Source organism: Pongo abelii, chromosome 5 (genome assembly GCF_028885655.2).
Source record: "Pongo abelii isolate AG06213 chromosome 5, NHGRI_mPonAbe1-v2.0_pri, whole genome shotgun sequence".
In the NCBI taxonomy this organism is placed as follows: Eukaryota; Metazoa; Chordata; class Mammalia; order Primates; family Hominidae; genus Pongo; species Pongo abelii.
The window spans coordinates 21151407-21169010 of NC_071990.2; the positions used below are offsets into that span (position 1 = coordinate 21151407).

The following is a 17604-nucleotide window of genomic DNA, read 5'->3' on the forward strand; positions in this document are numbered from 1 at the left end:
ATCATTTAGCTCAGCAAATCAGCTTCTGGAAATCTATTTTGAGGAAATAATCTTAAAGACAGAAAGATCTCTTTGCAAAAAATGTTCACTGCATTATTATCAATAATAGAAGAAAAAGCTTAAATAGCCATCATTAAGGAAATTAATTATATAAGTAAATCATGGTATACATGCTCAGTAGATTAATACCCAGCTGATAAACATGATTTACGCAGAATTTATAACAGTGTGGAAAACACTCATTATTAGGAGGAAAAAAATAGTAACAATTTTATATAAGTTAGGAAGTCAGCCCTATTTTGGAACTACGTATTAATGAAGATAGAAGGAGATGCTGAAATTTTAAAAATCTCTTAAGCTCAGCCATTATACATTAAGATCTTATTTATGTTAATATGTAGTCATTCCTTTTTTTATTATTACTTGTACAAAAGTAAAAGTAAGCCGTTCTCTTTCCAAATTATCTCACATGCCAAGTTATGAGGGTCATAATAACATTTTTATCTTAAAGCAGAAATATCTTTAGATAACACATTTAAGTTTTCCAAATAATTTCACTTAATTATCCTTTTTTTATTTGTGTTTTTCAAAGTATTATTTATGTATCTCATGATTTTGCTGTATTACTCTTCTGGAAGAAATTGTATTTCCTGGTAATTTCTCCTTGCTTGCACATCTGTCTACCCCCCAAAACTCCACAAAACTAGAATTCTGAGACGGTATTTAGTGGCTGTTAGGAAGTCGAACCTATATATTTGTTTTAATTTTGTTTTTTCAGAGGTTCTACAGAGCATGGGGATTGTTTAACATTTTCTAGGCACACATGATCCATTTACAAAGACAAAGCACCTTGTGTTTCTATAGTTATTTTTATGTAAAGCTATTAAAGGAACAGGAAACATCTTTCAGCAGCCTTTCTCCCTACAACTGCCCCAAAAATAGTCATTAGTATTAAACATAACAGAGACTAAAATTGTTTCCCATAGATCCTTGGAGAAAGGCTGCAAAGTAACACTAAAGCATTTGGGGTTATTTATAATAAAGCCTGTGCAAAAGAAACAAGATGCCAATTCACGTGTCAGGCAGACAGTGGCAGCTGCTTTGTTACTATGTGGCACTGTCCCATCCTAAATCAAATGGGAAATGGGTACTGTTTGACAGATACTGTCATCAGTACAAACATTATTAAAATAATTAAAAATCTTCTTCTTTTTTTTAATCTTAGGGACAGGCTGTTGGTTTGTTCGGGCTTTCCCAGCCCTGGTGCTCAGGACTCCATGCATATTCCTACACCAGATTTTTTATCTAGCCAAGCCTGAGCTACGATTTTTTTATCCCAGTGGGACAGTGTAGCTATGTTCTTGGCGTTTTCTGCCTATTACCAGTTAGGGTCTGTGAACAGAATCTCCATTTGTGAGAACCTCATTGTGGATAGCACGCAGTGGTCTTTTCATTTTGATTGATGGTTCTGGTTCTGCACCATCTGGCTTCTGATAGGCTGCATTAATCATATCCTGAACTAAGAAAGTGTAGACATGTCTGCTTAATATGTACCCATACATAATGTAGCATTAGTTATTCATTCAGCTTGCAAAACAGTCATAATGTATGCAAGGTCTTTATATAGTAAAACATAAATATTAATATGCGACCCATTAATGCTGTTTTTACTTGTACTAACCTCCCACTAGTACATTTGTTTATGAAGATTGAAGAATTAAGAGAAAGAAGGCCATGTGCACATTTACAGATGTCTCCTATAAATTTAGAGTGATGTATGTCTGAAATACTTATTTGCTCATATTTACTTTATATATATGTATCTTTAAGTGCCTCTTGAAATACAGGTTAAATGCAAGCTGCAATACAGATTAATTTTTTCTCATGTGAACTGCTTGCATCAAATGTAGGTCATCCATTTGCCGGGGTCATGGGGGCGTATGTGGCCGTGCTCTTTTGTGCTGCCTCTGGCTGGGCCCACTCTGTCCCCTGCTGTGTGATAATGTCGAGAAAAAAAAGAGGGGCCAGCAGAGGCCAGATAGGAATTCAGAAGTCAAACAAAGTTTGCTCCAGATTTAGGACTGTCATACTTTTCAGTAGCTCAAATTCAGTTTTAGAAATTTGCTAGGACCTTTTCCATTTAAAAGAGATTTAGTGTGCATTAATCATAATCCTTTCAGTACCTAGAGAAGGGAGGGGAAGGGGATTTAAATTCTCCTGGGAAGTTACCTTGTACAAAATTGCTAGAGCATATTTCTTGAGATAGCAAATTAAAACCATAACTTCATAAAACACATTTTATGTTTTATTAATTATGTTTTGTCATAACAACACTGTATTCCTATGTGGTTACATCCTCTTGTATGAGCCCCAAATTCAAAGCATGTGTTTTAATGAATTATACTATTGCAGAATAAGTGAAGATTAATGCTTGCGTGCTGCAGAATACAAAACACAATCCATGCTGTAACAGTAATCAATCATCGAATAATGCATGGGAAACAAGGCAAATGATCATAGTTTTTGTTGAGAAATAAGTAAACTACAGCTTCTGCTTGAAAAGTGATTGCAGTGAGGTTTAATTAGTCACAGAAGCTCTATGAGCAATATCAACAGAAATTATATAAAATGTAATGCAGGGATTCAAACTGACATCTTAAGAGTTTCAAATATTAAGATAACACCATGTAGAAAGCTGGAAAAAAATAATTTCAGAAGTAAAATTAGTACTTTAATGTCCAGCTCTCCCCTCTCTTATTTTAAAACTACTTTTAACTGTTTCTTCCAATAGTTTAGATCCCATTATTGTTTAATTTCTTCTATTAAGTGATTTTTAAAAATATGGCCACCACTAAGAACACTGCATTGACAAACCAGACTATAGAGTAGGAAATCTTATGTAAATAGTCCATGACCATGAGCTACTGATGTAGTTCTAGGAATCTGTGAAGAGTGCTAATTTGGCTTGGAGAAGGCAGAGTTTGTGTCTTGACTTTGCCTCCAAACTAGCTGAATGATCTTAAAAACAGGTTCATACTGACTGGCCTATTTCCAGATTAACCCTCATTTTAAGATATAATAGTCTGAGTGAGCTTTTTGTCTTAAAAAAAAAAGTTTAATAACCTCAAGCCTGGTTTCTTATCTTGAAATTGAAGATCATCCCTGCCCTTAGTTTTAGTTGTTTGTGAGGGTCACATGAGACAATGCATGTGTGTTAAAAACTTTTAAGTACTATAAAAATATATGTACTGTCATTTTTATTGATTAAACTTTCCTGGATTTCATCTGCTACATTCATGAGAGTATGCACGATGATAGGTTCTCCTCCCATGTCACAGGAAATTTTAAGAACCAATAAAATGATGAATACATGTGTTTCCTGGTGCCTGAATTTCTCTTCTGTAAGTTCCCTCTAGAGTTTACGGGAGAGGTTAAAAACTACTTTTCCCCTGTAAAGGACCATATGCTAGTTGACTACATAATTACAACATAATTTAATTTTCTTCTTCCAGCAACATAGAAACTATTGGACTGTGCTTCTTTAAAATTAAGGACATTCATCTGGAAGCTGGGACAGGACTGAAAGGGAAGGTATTTTAAACCAAACCATTTCATTCGCTCAGGAAGGCAGTGCCAGAAAGACAGCTTTCAAGAGGCCAGTGCTCCGCTTCTCCATTGGAGAACGGGTGCCATCCAGGGGGGAGGCATGAACAGATGGATAAGTTAGAGAACCTGACAGCTTTCCTCTCCCTCCACGAGTCGTCGGTAGACTTTGATTAGAAATGTAATAACTCCCAGAATGCCAAATAAACCTCCTTCAAGTATATAAATACCAAAACACGAGTGATTTTCTTATTTGTAACATTTTAATGAATCTTAATGTTTTTGCATTATCATGAATATATCAGTGTTTACATTGGTCTTGCCTCTTTTTCATGTTACCAGCTTGTCTGAAGGACAACCAGACATATGTATGGTTCTCCAACTTAGGGAAATCACTGTAGGCCATGTTTTGTGTTTACTTAGACTTTAAGTGAAGTTAGGTGTCCTCTGTATGCTTATACCTAGTGTCATAGCACAGATTTATACGTGTGTAAACAATGTGTTTGTAATAGGACTCAATAGTCTTTATATACAGTTTTTTAAAACTCTCATTCATTTATTGTCACTATGCGCAAGACGTTGAAAATACAAACAGTAAGATTCTGTGTGGTCCCATGTCTTGACACACTCTCAGGCTGTTGGGGAGGATGGAGATGAACAGCTAATTTTAATTCTAAGATTCATATGTAATGCCATTACTACCACTATTAGTAATTACTGTATTATTGGTAGTAGTGTTAATAGCAAAGCATAAATGTGTTTTAAAGAAACCTTGTTATAAAAGTTTAACTGAAGGTTAAACTTTGAAACTTTGAAACTTTGAAAATTTGAAACTTTGAAAGCACAAAGTATTCAGTGCTAGCTTCATGCCTGAAAATGGTTTTGGGGACCATGACTCATTAATTATTTCATTCAAATAAATCTATTGCTCTTTCTCCTAAGAACTAAAAATGTGTACTTTTTTTTTATAAGATAGATATTTAGGCGTTTCTCTAAACTGTTGTGGTTCTTCTGTCAACTTCCCAAGAACATGATGGTCCCAAGGTACCTTTTTGAGTTTCATATTTGCCTTAAATTGTAACCAAGAAAACCAAGAATACCCATCCAAATAACTTGTCCAGTGCTTTTTCCTTCATAGCACTGAACTCTTATGTGTTATTTCTTTGGACGCCTTCTCAAATTATAAAGGTAACACGGAGGAATTACTTCCTAGCTGTCTCTCCTATACTGCAATAAATTATTGTCCTCTGCTCTTCCCAAAGGCCTCCCAGGTTATTGACAGCCCTGACCAATGTCTACCATTGCCATCCCCTCGCCCCCACCCCTTACTAAAGTGTCCCACCCCACACCCTTGAATACAGATTAGAATCAAAGAAGGAACTATTGGGAGGAGAAGGGGGTTGGGACGGTCATGCATTATGCAGTTTGTCAGCGTTAATGTGAACAAAAGGTCACCAAGACTCATCAGATTTACAACGGAGAAAGAACATCATTCTCTGCTTTTAGAAATTCCTTATTTTATAATTTACCTAGTATGCTGCAATTATTTAATTTTGAGTTAAAGGTATTGTTCTTGGTGAAAAAACTATTTATTTGTAATCATAGTTGATTAACCTGTATATTACTAGTTATGAGTTATTTCAGTTATTTACAGTTTGTACTTGACCATCACCGCCAAATGCAGATTTATCATAAAAAGGAAGGAACTATGCTCCTTAATTTATTTTGTTTTTCACAGCCTGTAATGGTTTTTAAAAGGAGATAAGGAATGGAAAAGCCCTGAAACAATGGGCTAAAGCCATCCTCTGAATATGTGAGATATTTTATCTTTTCAGAGAATCTTTATAATTTGGGGACGTTTTAAGAAGTAAAACACGTATAGAATGGGAATTTTTTTCTTTTTTAAAACAATCATTTCATTAGGTTTCTTTATTAAAGAGCCTATTAACAGGGCAAAATGACAGCATGATAGCTGTTTAAGCTCATTGTTTTCAGATGGCAGAAACACAGAATAATAAAAGGAAAAGCCTCCAATATAGTTAATATAACCAAATGTTAGAGGAGGTAGGAAGATGCTTGTCAGAATCGAATAACTTATAAGCCATGGTGTCCATATTTTTCCCAGGAGTGGAAAGCCTTAATATCACAGCTATTCAATTTTTCATTCCACAAACATCCATTGTTTATAAACATTTCCAGAACCACGCTCTGTGTAGCATACGCATATGCCTTGTGCTCAAAGACAGTTTCCCTGTTCCTTTTAGTCTCCTTTCAGTTGTATTCTTGCTGTTTTATTCATTTTCCCCCTTTTCCCTTTCACATTAACAAAGTAATTCACTTTCATATGTATTCCTAGAATTGTATTTTTGTTTCAAATGATGATTACATCCCTCAACCCCAAAATGTCTGGGTAAATAGTTTATGGCCATCTGTATTGTGTCGTGCAAAAGAAGATGGTTCTTCCAAATAAATTCAATGACTCAGCCATAATAACCAACATTGTGTGTGTGTGTGTTGGGAACTATCGTTTTATCATTTCAACCACAGACAACCATAACCCAGAGCTTTTTAAATGCCCATCCTTTCACAAACATAATTTTATTTCTAACATTTTTGTAATCCAAATGTGCTAAAACATCTAGGCAGCATGCTGTATATCAGAAAGAGTAAGTGCTTTGCAGCCAAGTGAACCTGGCTTGGAAAATGCTTTCTCTCATTGACTAGCTGTGAAACTTTGGGCACGTTTCCTAATCTATCTGACCCTCACATTTGTCATCTGTGAAACAGGGAAAATAGTATCTATTCTGTGAGAAATAAAACTCTGAAAACAACTGATTCATAGTCAGTACTCATAACATCTCTTGCCTATTTCCTTTCCCTTTCTTCTAAATAATTTCTTGGATAATATGTTCAGTAGTCTAGATACTTGGAAATGCTAAATTATTAAATATTTTCATGTTTCATTTCTCACACCTTTCAATGGCAATTGAAAAAAAATACATTACCATAAGACTTAAGCACCTGGACATAAGCATGGATTAGCTCAGTCAAGCCCATTTGTATACATGAGGTCAAAGTCAGGTCCCACCCCAGAGAACATTGTAAAGTCAAGTTTGTCTCCTCCGGCAGTGAGCTTTTCCTTTCTCCCTGCGTGTGCCCTTCTTGCTGCTTATGGACTCGGCGACCTCGCACTGTCTCCAGTCATCCACAGTCAAGCCTGCTTTCAAGAGAGAATGTGAGAGGCACGTCCATTACAAGATATACATTATTGAAAAGGGTCAATAGGAGAGTCTCCCTGGCTATTTTCATTTTAGCAGAAGAGATGGGATTTAAGCCAAAGTATTAGCTACTAATTGTTGATTCTTATGTGTTAGTGAACCTTTCTGTTTTCCAACAGACTTTCTGGAACATGTCAATTATGGTGTCCCTGAATATTATTTTTAATTGGCTCTTTCACCTTTAAGTGGCTACTTTTGATGACTTCTGACCCACAAAGAGATCCACAAATCACTGGAAACTGTTCCCTTCTGGCAGAAACCCATTTCACTTGTGACCAAGTCGTCCAGTGAAATGCACAATGTCATCAAGGAAGGGAATTGGGAACAGAACAGAGGATGTTACTTAACAGCAGAACTACTAGCTACAGTTATTCCTGGTCATCAACATGTCCCAAGAAAGACTTAAAGAGCAAGAAAACGTAGAGAAAAATAACTTCTACCTTTAGTGCAAAATCAGTTTTACTGTGCCTTTCCTTTCTTTCCTTTTTTTTTTCCCCTTGAAACAGGGTCTCTCTCTGTCGCTCAGGCTGGAGTGCAGTAGTGGTGAACGTGGCTCAGTGCAGCCTCAACCTCCCAGGGTCAAACGATCCTCCCACCTCAACCTCCCGAGAAGCTGGGACTACAGGCACGCACCACCATGTAACTAATTTTTAATTTTTTGTAGAGATGGGATCTCACTGTGTTGCCCAGGCTGGTCTCAAACTCCTGGACTCAAGCAATCCTCCGACCTCGGCCCCCCAAAGTGCTGGGATTACAAATGTAAGCCACTGCTCCCAGCCTACTGTGCCTTTCTTTAAAGTCTTTACTTTTAGAAAATATCTGAAAGCAAATGAAAATCTCATTAATAATGAAGATAATGTATTACAAGCAAAAATATCTTTTTTTCCCCTCAGGTAAATTACAAGGGTATTTTCTTCACAATCCCTAATAAGGGAAAGACTGCAAAAATGCACAGATAATTGTTGATAATCTCAGCTAATTGTTGATCATCTCAGCTTTCTGCTGACTTTTTGCTTCTTTCTTTGTTGTACTGTTCTGATAGAGGATTTGGGTAGATACGGAAGATCAAGGAGAAGGAATATAGAGGAATTCACTTAATTGCTAAATGTTCCCATGAAACATATGAATGATACACTGTCAAACACTGGGTTATATACTGCCTTGTGTGTTCACTTAATTATATCTTAGCAACTAGACTGTACATTTCTCAAGGGTAAGGACTATGTCTTATGTCTTTGAACACCCTTAAAGGAACCTAGGCTAGTAGTTGACATTGAGTAGTTTCTAAGTAAACTCTTGCCGACTGGAATTGTATTTATGGCAAAGCTACTTGCAAATTACTTGCATTGAGACCAAATGTAAACACTAGAGGAGCCAGACATGGTTTTCTTTGGACACACCTTGGATGTGCCTGATGTCCTCCCCACCTGCCTTGGGCATCCCTTTATGATAAAACTTTAATTCAGTCAAACTGGTATCACTGCATGTTTTTAAGAGACTTGTCCACTTTCTGACCAAATTATCCATCTACCCAAGGTTCTCAGTCAGGGTTGGTGTCACTCTATCAAGGGGCTGTATGGAAATAGGGAGGGGTTGGTTGTTGCTAGTGGTGCTACTGGCATTATGCTCCCAGGGGCCGGAGATGCTAAACATGCTAAATGTTGCACAGCACAGTCTGTCACAGCAAAGCATTGTTGTGCTCACAGTACCACTAGCGCTCAGCATTAAAAAACACTGGATTCCTTAAAAACTTGTCCTGCTTGCTATGTGTATTAGTCCGTTTTCACACTGCTGATAAAGACATACCCGAGACTGGGAAGAAAAAGAGGTTTAATTGGACTTACAGTTCCACATGGCTCGGGAGGCCTCCAAATCATGGCGGGAGGCAAAAGGCACTTCTTACATGGCGGCACCAGGAGAAAATGAGGAGAGAAGCAAAAGCGGAAACCCCTGATAAACCCATCAGATCTCATGAGACTTATTCACTATCACGAGAATAGCACGGGAAAGACCAGCACGGGACCCATCTCCTCCCCCTGGGTCCCTCCCACAACACGTGGGAATTCTGGGAATTACAATTCAAGTTGAGATTTGAATGGGGACACAGCCAAACCATATCACCACACAAGCCTTATATTTCACCACTCCCCCCTTTCACGCTATATTTAATCCTTACTGAGCTACTTCGTTCTGGATCATGCCAAGCTCTGTCTACTTCTACATCTTTGCAGATTTTATTTCTTAGGCTCCTGACCTACTTTCTCTTCTAGCAAATGTTTTTTAATCTTTCAGGACTCACTCAGCCCAGGCACCTCCACGAAGCCTTTGCTTCTTACAAACCCAGCCTGGAATATGTGGCATCTTTACGTGCCTTCAAAGCACTCTGTGCTTCCCTCTGCCAGGACATTTGTCCCAGTGAATTATGGTTATTTACTTTCATGTCCTCCCACTAGACTAAAACCTATTTAAGAATAAGGTGTATGTCCCGCGATTCACTCAGTGCCTGACACATAGTGGGTACTTAATAATTTTTGAATGACTCAATCAGTGACATTGTCAGGCAGGAATTAGTTCATTTGGCAGATATTCACTGTGTATTCCTCATAACTTTATGCCAAGGAAGAGTCTTGGCATGAAGCAACACTGGCATTATGGATGGGGAAGAAACCTTAGGAGTGAGGCAGGAAGAAGGAGTAGAGAAATTATCCACATAAGTGGGTTAGCTCAGGCTTTATTCGCTCAGTAACCCTTAAGACTGTGAGTGGGATATGGTAGTAGGAGGGGCCCAGCCAACACTGTTCAAAGTTTGGAGCTTGGACCCAGCCAGTCCACAAACATATTGACCCAAAATGAGGTAACTACAGAAGTTGGAGTAAGCATTTAGGAATTTGACAGAATAATTTTGTGTCCTTAAATCTTATACTGAAAACACTGGTGCTTGTCTTTAATGCCATTTTTTCTAGTCATTAATCTTTATCATATCTTATAAATCAATTGGTTCCTGGTGGATCTGAAATCTTTTTTTCCAAAAAGAAGGAAGGAAAAACATTTAAATAGCTAGTCCTCAGTAGTGTGCACCAGACTGGTCTAGGTGTTCCCGGCAATGACTCTGTTTTGTACCAGACTCCAAGTTAGATGCCAAAGAATCAGAAATTTGCTGCCAGTTCCTTCCTTCCTTTTCTCCCCTCTTGACAAGAGAATGGCTTACTTGAGACAGAGGCAAGCAGGTAGGACAGGGTCCTCTCTGAGTACCTAGCATTCTAGGTAAGGCAATAGTACTTAGCCAGAGCTGCCTTATGAAGAAAAAAAAAAAAATCTGCTCATCTGGATCAAACCAGTCTGGCAGGAGACTGCGACACCATAGGATCTGGGGTGCCCAGTTTTTACCCAAACAGTAGAGTTTATGGTAACATAACTAAGTCTAGCACCTACCTCCTGGTGGACTGGTGGCCACCAATGAACCCTCCATTCTGACGATGATGAGCTCAAGAACTAAATGAGACTGGCTGGATTCATAGGCTACGGACCCTCATTGGCAGCAACTCAGCAGGTTATGGGAGGCAGTGGCCAACGTGCCTAGGATAAGAGGAGCATAGTGCCAGGTATTATGAAGATTCACACATGAGCAGTGTTGTTGACAATTTGAACCAAAAGCATGGACCAAAGTACGAATAGAATGCTTTAGGAGAAAAAGAGAAGTACAAAATGTAATACCGCAGCCTTAAAGAGTAAATATGAACTAGTTTGTGTGCAAATTCAAGCAAGGCAACATTACTTTTACAACATTATCGGAAGAAGTTGAAGATGGTAATGGTAGTGGTACATTTATTGACTGTTAAGTAAGAAGCAGTATGACCCTCATAAAGATTGTTTATGTGTAGCAGGGTTGAAGTGCCATGTGATAAAACTCATAAGCTTTACTTACAAGAGTTCTAACTAGTGTAGAAAAAAATCCTGCCAGACAGCGTGTCTGCTTTGTTTGGAATAGAAGCATAAATATCTAATTTGCCTTGTTACAGAGAAAAATGCATGATCTATGTAGGATGTAGCCAAATAATGATTCTATCAGGCTCAAAATGTAGGGAACGTGGTTAATTTGCTTCTTTGCCCTAATCCTTATTCTCAGATGGTGAAACAAAAATCTGTAAATTTGTGCTTCATTTAGTCATATTTCACCTCTTAGAAACTAAAACACAATTTTGCCAGAAGATCAAAAATAAAAGCAGCCAATAGCATAAGTCAGTATACCCTAAATTAGGAAAGTTAGAAACACACACAGTAACAAATCTCTCAAAGTTTGTTTTTCTCTCAACATTTCTCTAGTCTGTAGGTTTTTTTTCTTTTCCATGTAAGTGTTGTGTCATGAAAGCAAGTGTGTCTCAGGAGTGTAAGGTAGGACCCTATAAACCTTTAATATTAGCATTTCATCACAAAAGTTCCTTTGTTAATTTTTCTGTTGAAGAAAAATGAGGGTGACTAGCAGCCTTAGACAAAAGCTTAGTTTTTGTTTTCAAACAAAATTGATTTGATGTGGTTTAGGTTAGAAATTGATATTTTATGTTTTTAATTTGTCAGGCTTTTATTTTTTAGGTGGTGCCTTGCCTGTGTTAGATGTTTCAGTTTCCTAGTGTATTTGTAACACCCAAAAGCAAATGAATTTTTGTGAAACCATAAAAATGATCAACTATACCCACTTATATAGAATGTTCATGTGCAGCATAATTGTTTAATGCTGTTTTCTTTCCACATTAAGTCAACCTGAAAGATTATTGATTGTCGCAAACACTGTTTCTTAATGCCAGAATTCTCCAGACCTGTGTCTCAAGGGACCCCAGTCAGGAGGATAATTGTTGCTGCTCTCTGTTGAATGCCTGGTGACAGCCTGTCTGGATCGACTCAGGTTATAGAATGGTGCATTTCACGATGCTGAGTAGCCTGCCATTCTGGTGTAAAGTGGGAGTAGCCCCTCATTTATGGCTAAGGGAAGAGAGAGTTGGATGGTAAAAAAAACAGCACAATTTTAGTAGGTATGTTATATTCAGAAAAGACTGAGATACCATTCCATGTGAAGTTTTAAATGTTGCCTTATTTATAAATATGTGCCCAAATCATCATGTTAGTTACTTTCATTTGTGTAGTACTTTCTACAAAGCACTTTACCTATGAATCATCTCACCACCTAGCCAAATAACTCTCAAACAAGTTATTTGACTTCTTTGATCCTCAGTTTTCTGATCTGTGAAAGGGGCATAAAATTACACTGCATCCTATTAGCCAGCCTCACAGAGTTGTGAAGGTCAAATGCAATAGAGCTTAGACATGCAAATGTGATTTTCCCTGCAGCAGAGTAAAGTCACATAAATGAACAACTGTTTTTAAAGCAACTATTGAAAGCTAAATACTGTGCCGTGGTCAGCGGAGTGCAGTTTCATATACTGGGAATGGATTCTGGCATTCCTGTGACATTTTATACTGAATCACCTGTTTGTTCTTAAAAACTGAAGATAGGCCAGGCATGGTGGCTCACGCATGTAATCCTAGCACTTTGGAGGCCAAAGTGGGCAGATTGCTTGAGACCAGGAGTTAGAGATCAGCCTGGGAAACATGGTGAAACCTCATCTCTACAAAAAATACCAAAAAAAAAAAAAAAAAAAAAGAATTAGCTGGGTGTGGTGGCATGTACCTATAGTTCAGCTACCTGGGAGGCTCAGGTAGGAGGATCACCTGAGCCCAGGAGATGGAGGCTGCAGTGAGCCATGATCATTATGCCATTGCACTCCAGCCTGGGTGACACAGTGAGACTGACTTTGTCTCCAAAAAGAAAACACAAACAAACAAACAAAAAAGATGAGACCAGGTAAATTGAGTGTGGGGTGAGGAGGGAGATAAGGGATGTGCCCTAGCTTTACATATTTTCTAAGATTTTCTGTTTGAAGTATTCTTATTTGCTTTAAATCTGAGATTTACAAAAAGTGATTTCAACCTCATGACGTGTCCAAAATAAGTTCTGCTTTGCTAGGCTTGAGCCCTAGGTGGTCATGTCCCCTTAGGCTGCCCAGAGCCTTCAGGATTGTAATGTCTTACACATGTTTCTAGGAGGGCTGCAGAGCTGGGTGGCATGGAGCTCATTTGCATGCACTTGATTCACAGCCTTTATTTTCAGGCAGTCACGTTTTCCTTCTCAGAACAATGTCCTAACTGTTGAAAGTGTGCAGATTTTCGTGTTTGTTCTCAATGATGGAGAGCAGAAAGTCTATAAAAATGTTAAATTATGGTAATAAAGTAAATGTCTTCATTTGCTGAGCTGATCTTTTCACATTTAGAATAAATATCTCCTTTGTAGTAACTCCTTAGAAAAATTCCAAAAGCTTTGTAACAGTATTATGAGAAAAGATTTTTTTCCCCTCCTCCTGTGAAACTGGTTAGCAACATCCCAGAAAACTAGAATTCTCTAGTAACCCCTAGGTCAAGTGCCCATCTTCACACACATCTCTTTTATTCCACCTCACTTATGAAGGAGCAGCTTATTCCTAATTCCTAGCTGCTTTTTAGGGGACAAAGTTAATCTCAACAAAGAATGGTAAATCAGATTTGCAATCTGTGATGTTAGGGAATAGAGTGATATCAAGTAATTAGAAAGAATCATGCAGATCACTTTAACGACTTCACAGCCCAAAGAAGCAAAGTCTCTGTCTAAACTTACATGGCTGCCAACCTGGATAACATAGCAGGATCCCATCTCTACAAAATATCAAAAATTCACTGGGCCTGGTGGCATACACTTGTAGTCCCAGCTACTCAGGAGGCAGACATGGCAGTATCACTTGAACCCAAGAGTTCAAGGCTGCAGCAAACTATGATCACGCCGCTGCATTCAGCCTGGGCTACAGAGTGAGACCCTGCCTCAAAATAAAATAAAATTACATGGCTGGTTTATGGCTGATTCCACAGTACTGATGACAATAGGCAACACAAAGAGTGGTATTTCCTAAAGGTTCTAGTGGACTAGAATGTAACATTTTTTAATAAAATTAATGCATGTGAAAACTGGCTTGGAGATTGTACCCTTCTAAACTGCTAATATCCAATGTTACATCCTCCTTCTTTCCTTAATGGGTCTGGACTGCATGCAGTACAGTTGCCCAGTAAAATAAAACATCGTCAAATACTGCATTAGGTATCAGGGACCAGGCATTTGTCTGAGCTCCAACACATGCTTTCTGGGTCTTGGATTTTTCTCTGCTCTTAAATTAGAATGATTAATTTCATCATTAAATTAGATGGCTGACATGAGCGACTAATGTCTTCATGGAGTACCATTCTTCCATAAAAACTGACCAAAAAAAATCACAGTTCATGTCCCAGAGCCCAGGAGGAAGGGGTGTTTTTGATTTCTGACCCTAACCTTTCTCATCTATCCTTCAAATTCAGATAGGTTCAGCTCAGAATAAAGGTGGAAAGAGCCAATTGGACCTTAAGGTTAAACATTGGAGAGAGGAGGAAAACATGTAGAATCATTTTGACAGCCTCTAGTGTTATTTGTGGAATAGACTGGTCCCTCTAAGATGCTCTTGAATTTGGCCGGGCGCGGTGGCTCATGCCTGTAATCCCAGCACATTGGGAGGCTGAGACGGGCGGATCACAGGGTCAGGAGATGGAGACCATCCTGGCTAACATGGTGAAACCCCATCTCTACTAAAAATACAAAAAAAATCAGCTGGGCATACTGGTGGGCGCCTGTAGTCCCAGCTACTTGGGAGGCTGAGGCAGGAGAATGGTGTGAACTGGGAGACGGAGCTTGCAGTGAGCCGAGATCTCATCACTGCACTCCAGCCTGGGGTACAGAGGGAGACTCCATCTCAAAAAAAAAAAAAAAAGATACTCTTGAGTTTACCTTTCTATCCAAGATTTCTTCGGTTCTGTAATCAAAATAAACCTTCTGTTTTCCCCTATAGTTTTCCTGTCTGATTCAGATCCAAGTCTACATTTTTGGAAGCCTGCACGTGTCCATGGTCCATCAGCAATAATGTTTATGGATGCCATGACCAAAGGCTTCTTCAGCAAGCACAGGCAGGGGATTGATTGGTGGGGGGAAGTCAATACCTAGAACCCACAGTCCAACAGGTAGTCTTTTACTGTGCAAGCATCACCAAATCCAGGCAAGGACCATTTCGAGTTTTTAATACATAAGGTCATTTTTTTCCCCGATGTTTCTGGATAAATAAAAAAGATAATTTTATTTAGTATAAAGAATGCTCAACCAGATAAAAACCTGGAAAGCTTGAGTCCACAACTTTATTAGTATGTTGCTTTTTACTTGTAAAAACGGTTTTAATATTTGATCATCCAAAACGTAACACCCGAGTAACTAACTTCCTTATGAGATTGGCAGATAGAATATGATGGGGGTAATGGGGCCATTCTGGACTCCGTGGGAGATCAGACCGTCATACAAAGGCTTAGAGGTGGAAGTAATAAGAATAACAAATGCTAACTTGTAGCTCTGTGTCCGTCGTCCACTGTTAATTCACAAGAGCCTTGATAGTGATCAAAGCTGAGCTTCCTGGTTAGTGCCCTGCAACCAAGACCACCCTCTCTCCTTGGGTCCTGTGGGATCCTGACTTTACTTTGACTTGAGAAGAAGCTAATTATGGGTTGATTTCTGGAAAGAATGATTAATAATCACTTCCATTTGGCGAAATAAAATCTGTGGAGGCAACATTGGTGTTTTTACTACCTTATGAAGCAACATGAGGAAGAAGGAAAAAATCATGTATAATCTTTTGCAACAAGCTATAAAATGATGTTTTTTGTCTTTAATTAAACAAAAGCATTTTTATTCACAGAATGTTATGATCATATTGCTAATACAGCTTAATGCTTACTTTTTAACTAATTCATTTTCTCATTTGTGGCAATCTAGAAAGGTTTATTAAATCTAATGACTGTTTTAGGATTAAGTAGGGGGAAAGCATGTTCTAATTACGGGGATGGATAAAAGCAAACGAATTAACCAAAAACGTGTATTTCCTTCCTCATAGATGTCTGGTCAGCCATATCTGAGATGAACTTGGGTTACCTAGCTCCTGAGTTTTTTAATCATGTTTTTAGATTGCATTTTTTTACACCATCTGTACCATTAACATGACTGTAATTTCTGTCACAGTTGGAAGCTTCAGTTAATAAATGTTTTGTTTCGGAGGGGGATGGGGAGGCAGACAGGAAGGTGGGAGTGTTTATGAATGAACCAAAAGGGAAGGGACTGTGTCTTAACTGAGGAGCCATGAAGTGAAAATCCTGGACTTACTTAGAACCGTGAATTTGGGGTTGTCTTTTTCTGCCCCACCTTATAAATACTCTTAATTAATCCTTCTAAAAAAATCCAACCTAGTAGAAAGTATTAATCACCAGCTAGTCAAAAAATCTAAATAACCTAATTCATAGACAACAGAGCATATACAGAAGAATGTGTGGTTGTTTTATGAAATTCAGAAGGATTTGTTTCTTAGTGTTGTGTATATCCTGAACAAAGCACAGAATCACAGTATTGTAGTTGAGAGTTCCAAATAAATAGATATTTTATCCTATTTTTTTAATTACAGATTTTTCTGGATATATTTTTCTTTTTTTACTAGTAACTACTACTGCAGGCTTTTAAAAAACACTGATCATGTTCTCAAAGTTGAAGAAAATGGTAAGTTTTAAAGCATCTGTAATTTCAAAGAGTGATAGTATATTGATTAAAAAGTTCATAGAAATAAATAATAAAATTTTGTTGCAGAGGAGAGGGAATAGGCAAGACACAAGGCAAACTGTAGACTAATTCACCAAAAATAAGTACACGTACTTTTCAATTTTAAAAGGTTACCATTCATGACTAAAAAAGAATAAACTATATGAAGCGAAGACTGAATTTTTAGTTAAAAGTCTTATTATACTAGGATGAAGTTTTACATCTTGTAGCATAAGGGACATTAGCTTTAGTATTATAAAGGAGGTATCAGTATATATTGTGTGCCTCCTTGGTGCTTAGGGATACAAATCATTAAGATAGAACCCTACCTCAAGGAGCTTACTGTCAGTAAACATTTGGAGGACAAGGAGTTACAGTAGAATAGGAAATGTAATTTACTTCAAAAAAATTTTTTTTTTTTTTTTTTTTTTTTGAGACAGTGTCTCACTCTGTTGCCTACGCTGGAGTGCAGTGGCACAATGTCAGCTCACCACAACCTCTGCCTCTCAGGTTCAAGCATTTCTCCTGCCTCAGCCTCCCAAGTAGCTGGGATTACAGGCGTGCCCCACCACCATGCCCGGCTAATTTTTTTGTATTTTTTAGTAGAGACGGGGTTTCGCCATGTTAGCCAGGCTGGTCTCAAATTCCTGACCTCAAGTAATTCGCCCGCCTCGGCCTCCCAAAGTGCTGGGATTACAGGCATGAACCACCACGCCTGGCCCCAAAAAACATTCTTAAGTGATGATTTATATAATAAAATTACTTCAGTGATAGACAATGGAAATAGTACTTATCTGGTTGCAATGATGTGTAGGTAGTGGTCTTGCAACATTTGCTGGTGATACATCCTAAAGCCTCACGATTCCTCACATTCCCAAAAAGCCTTGGAATGTATAACTGCGTCCTTAAGTTATGCTAATAAAAGTAATTGAACATTTAGAGTGATGCCGGCAGGCCTTTCTGAAAGTGACTGCGTTCGCTGACAGACAG

At 38.2% G+C, this 17604-nt stretch overlaps 1 protein-coding gene across 5 annotated transcripts in view; it reads left to right on the forward strand.

Moving 5' to 3' along the window:
- CDKAL1 (CDK5 regulatory subunit associated protein 1 like 1) overlaps positions 1-17604 on the forward strand; it is a 715037-nt gene that overhangs the window by 614605 nt on the left and 82828 nt on the right. Inside the window, exon 14 of one of the 5 annotated variants that reach the window (XM_054557272.2) lies at positions 3513-14787. The exons of the other annotated variants lie outside the window; for them this stretch is intronic. Within the exon in view, the coding sequence (XP_054413247.1) occupies positions 3513-3545 (33 nt within the window). The 3' untranslated portion in view covers positions 3546-14787. Of the gene's footprint in view, positions 1-3512; positions 14788-17604 lie in introns of those variants that run through there. 5 annotated transcript variants of the gene reach the window in all.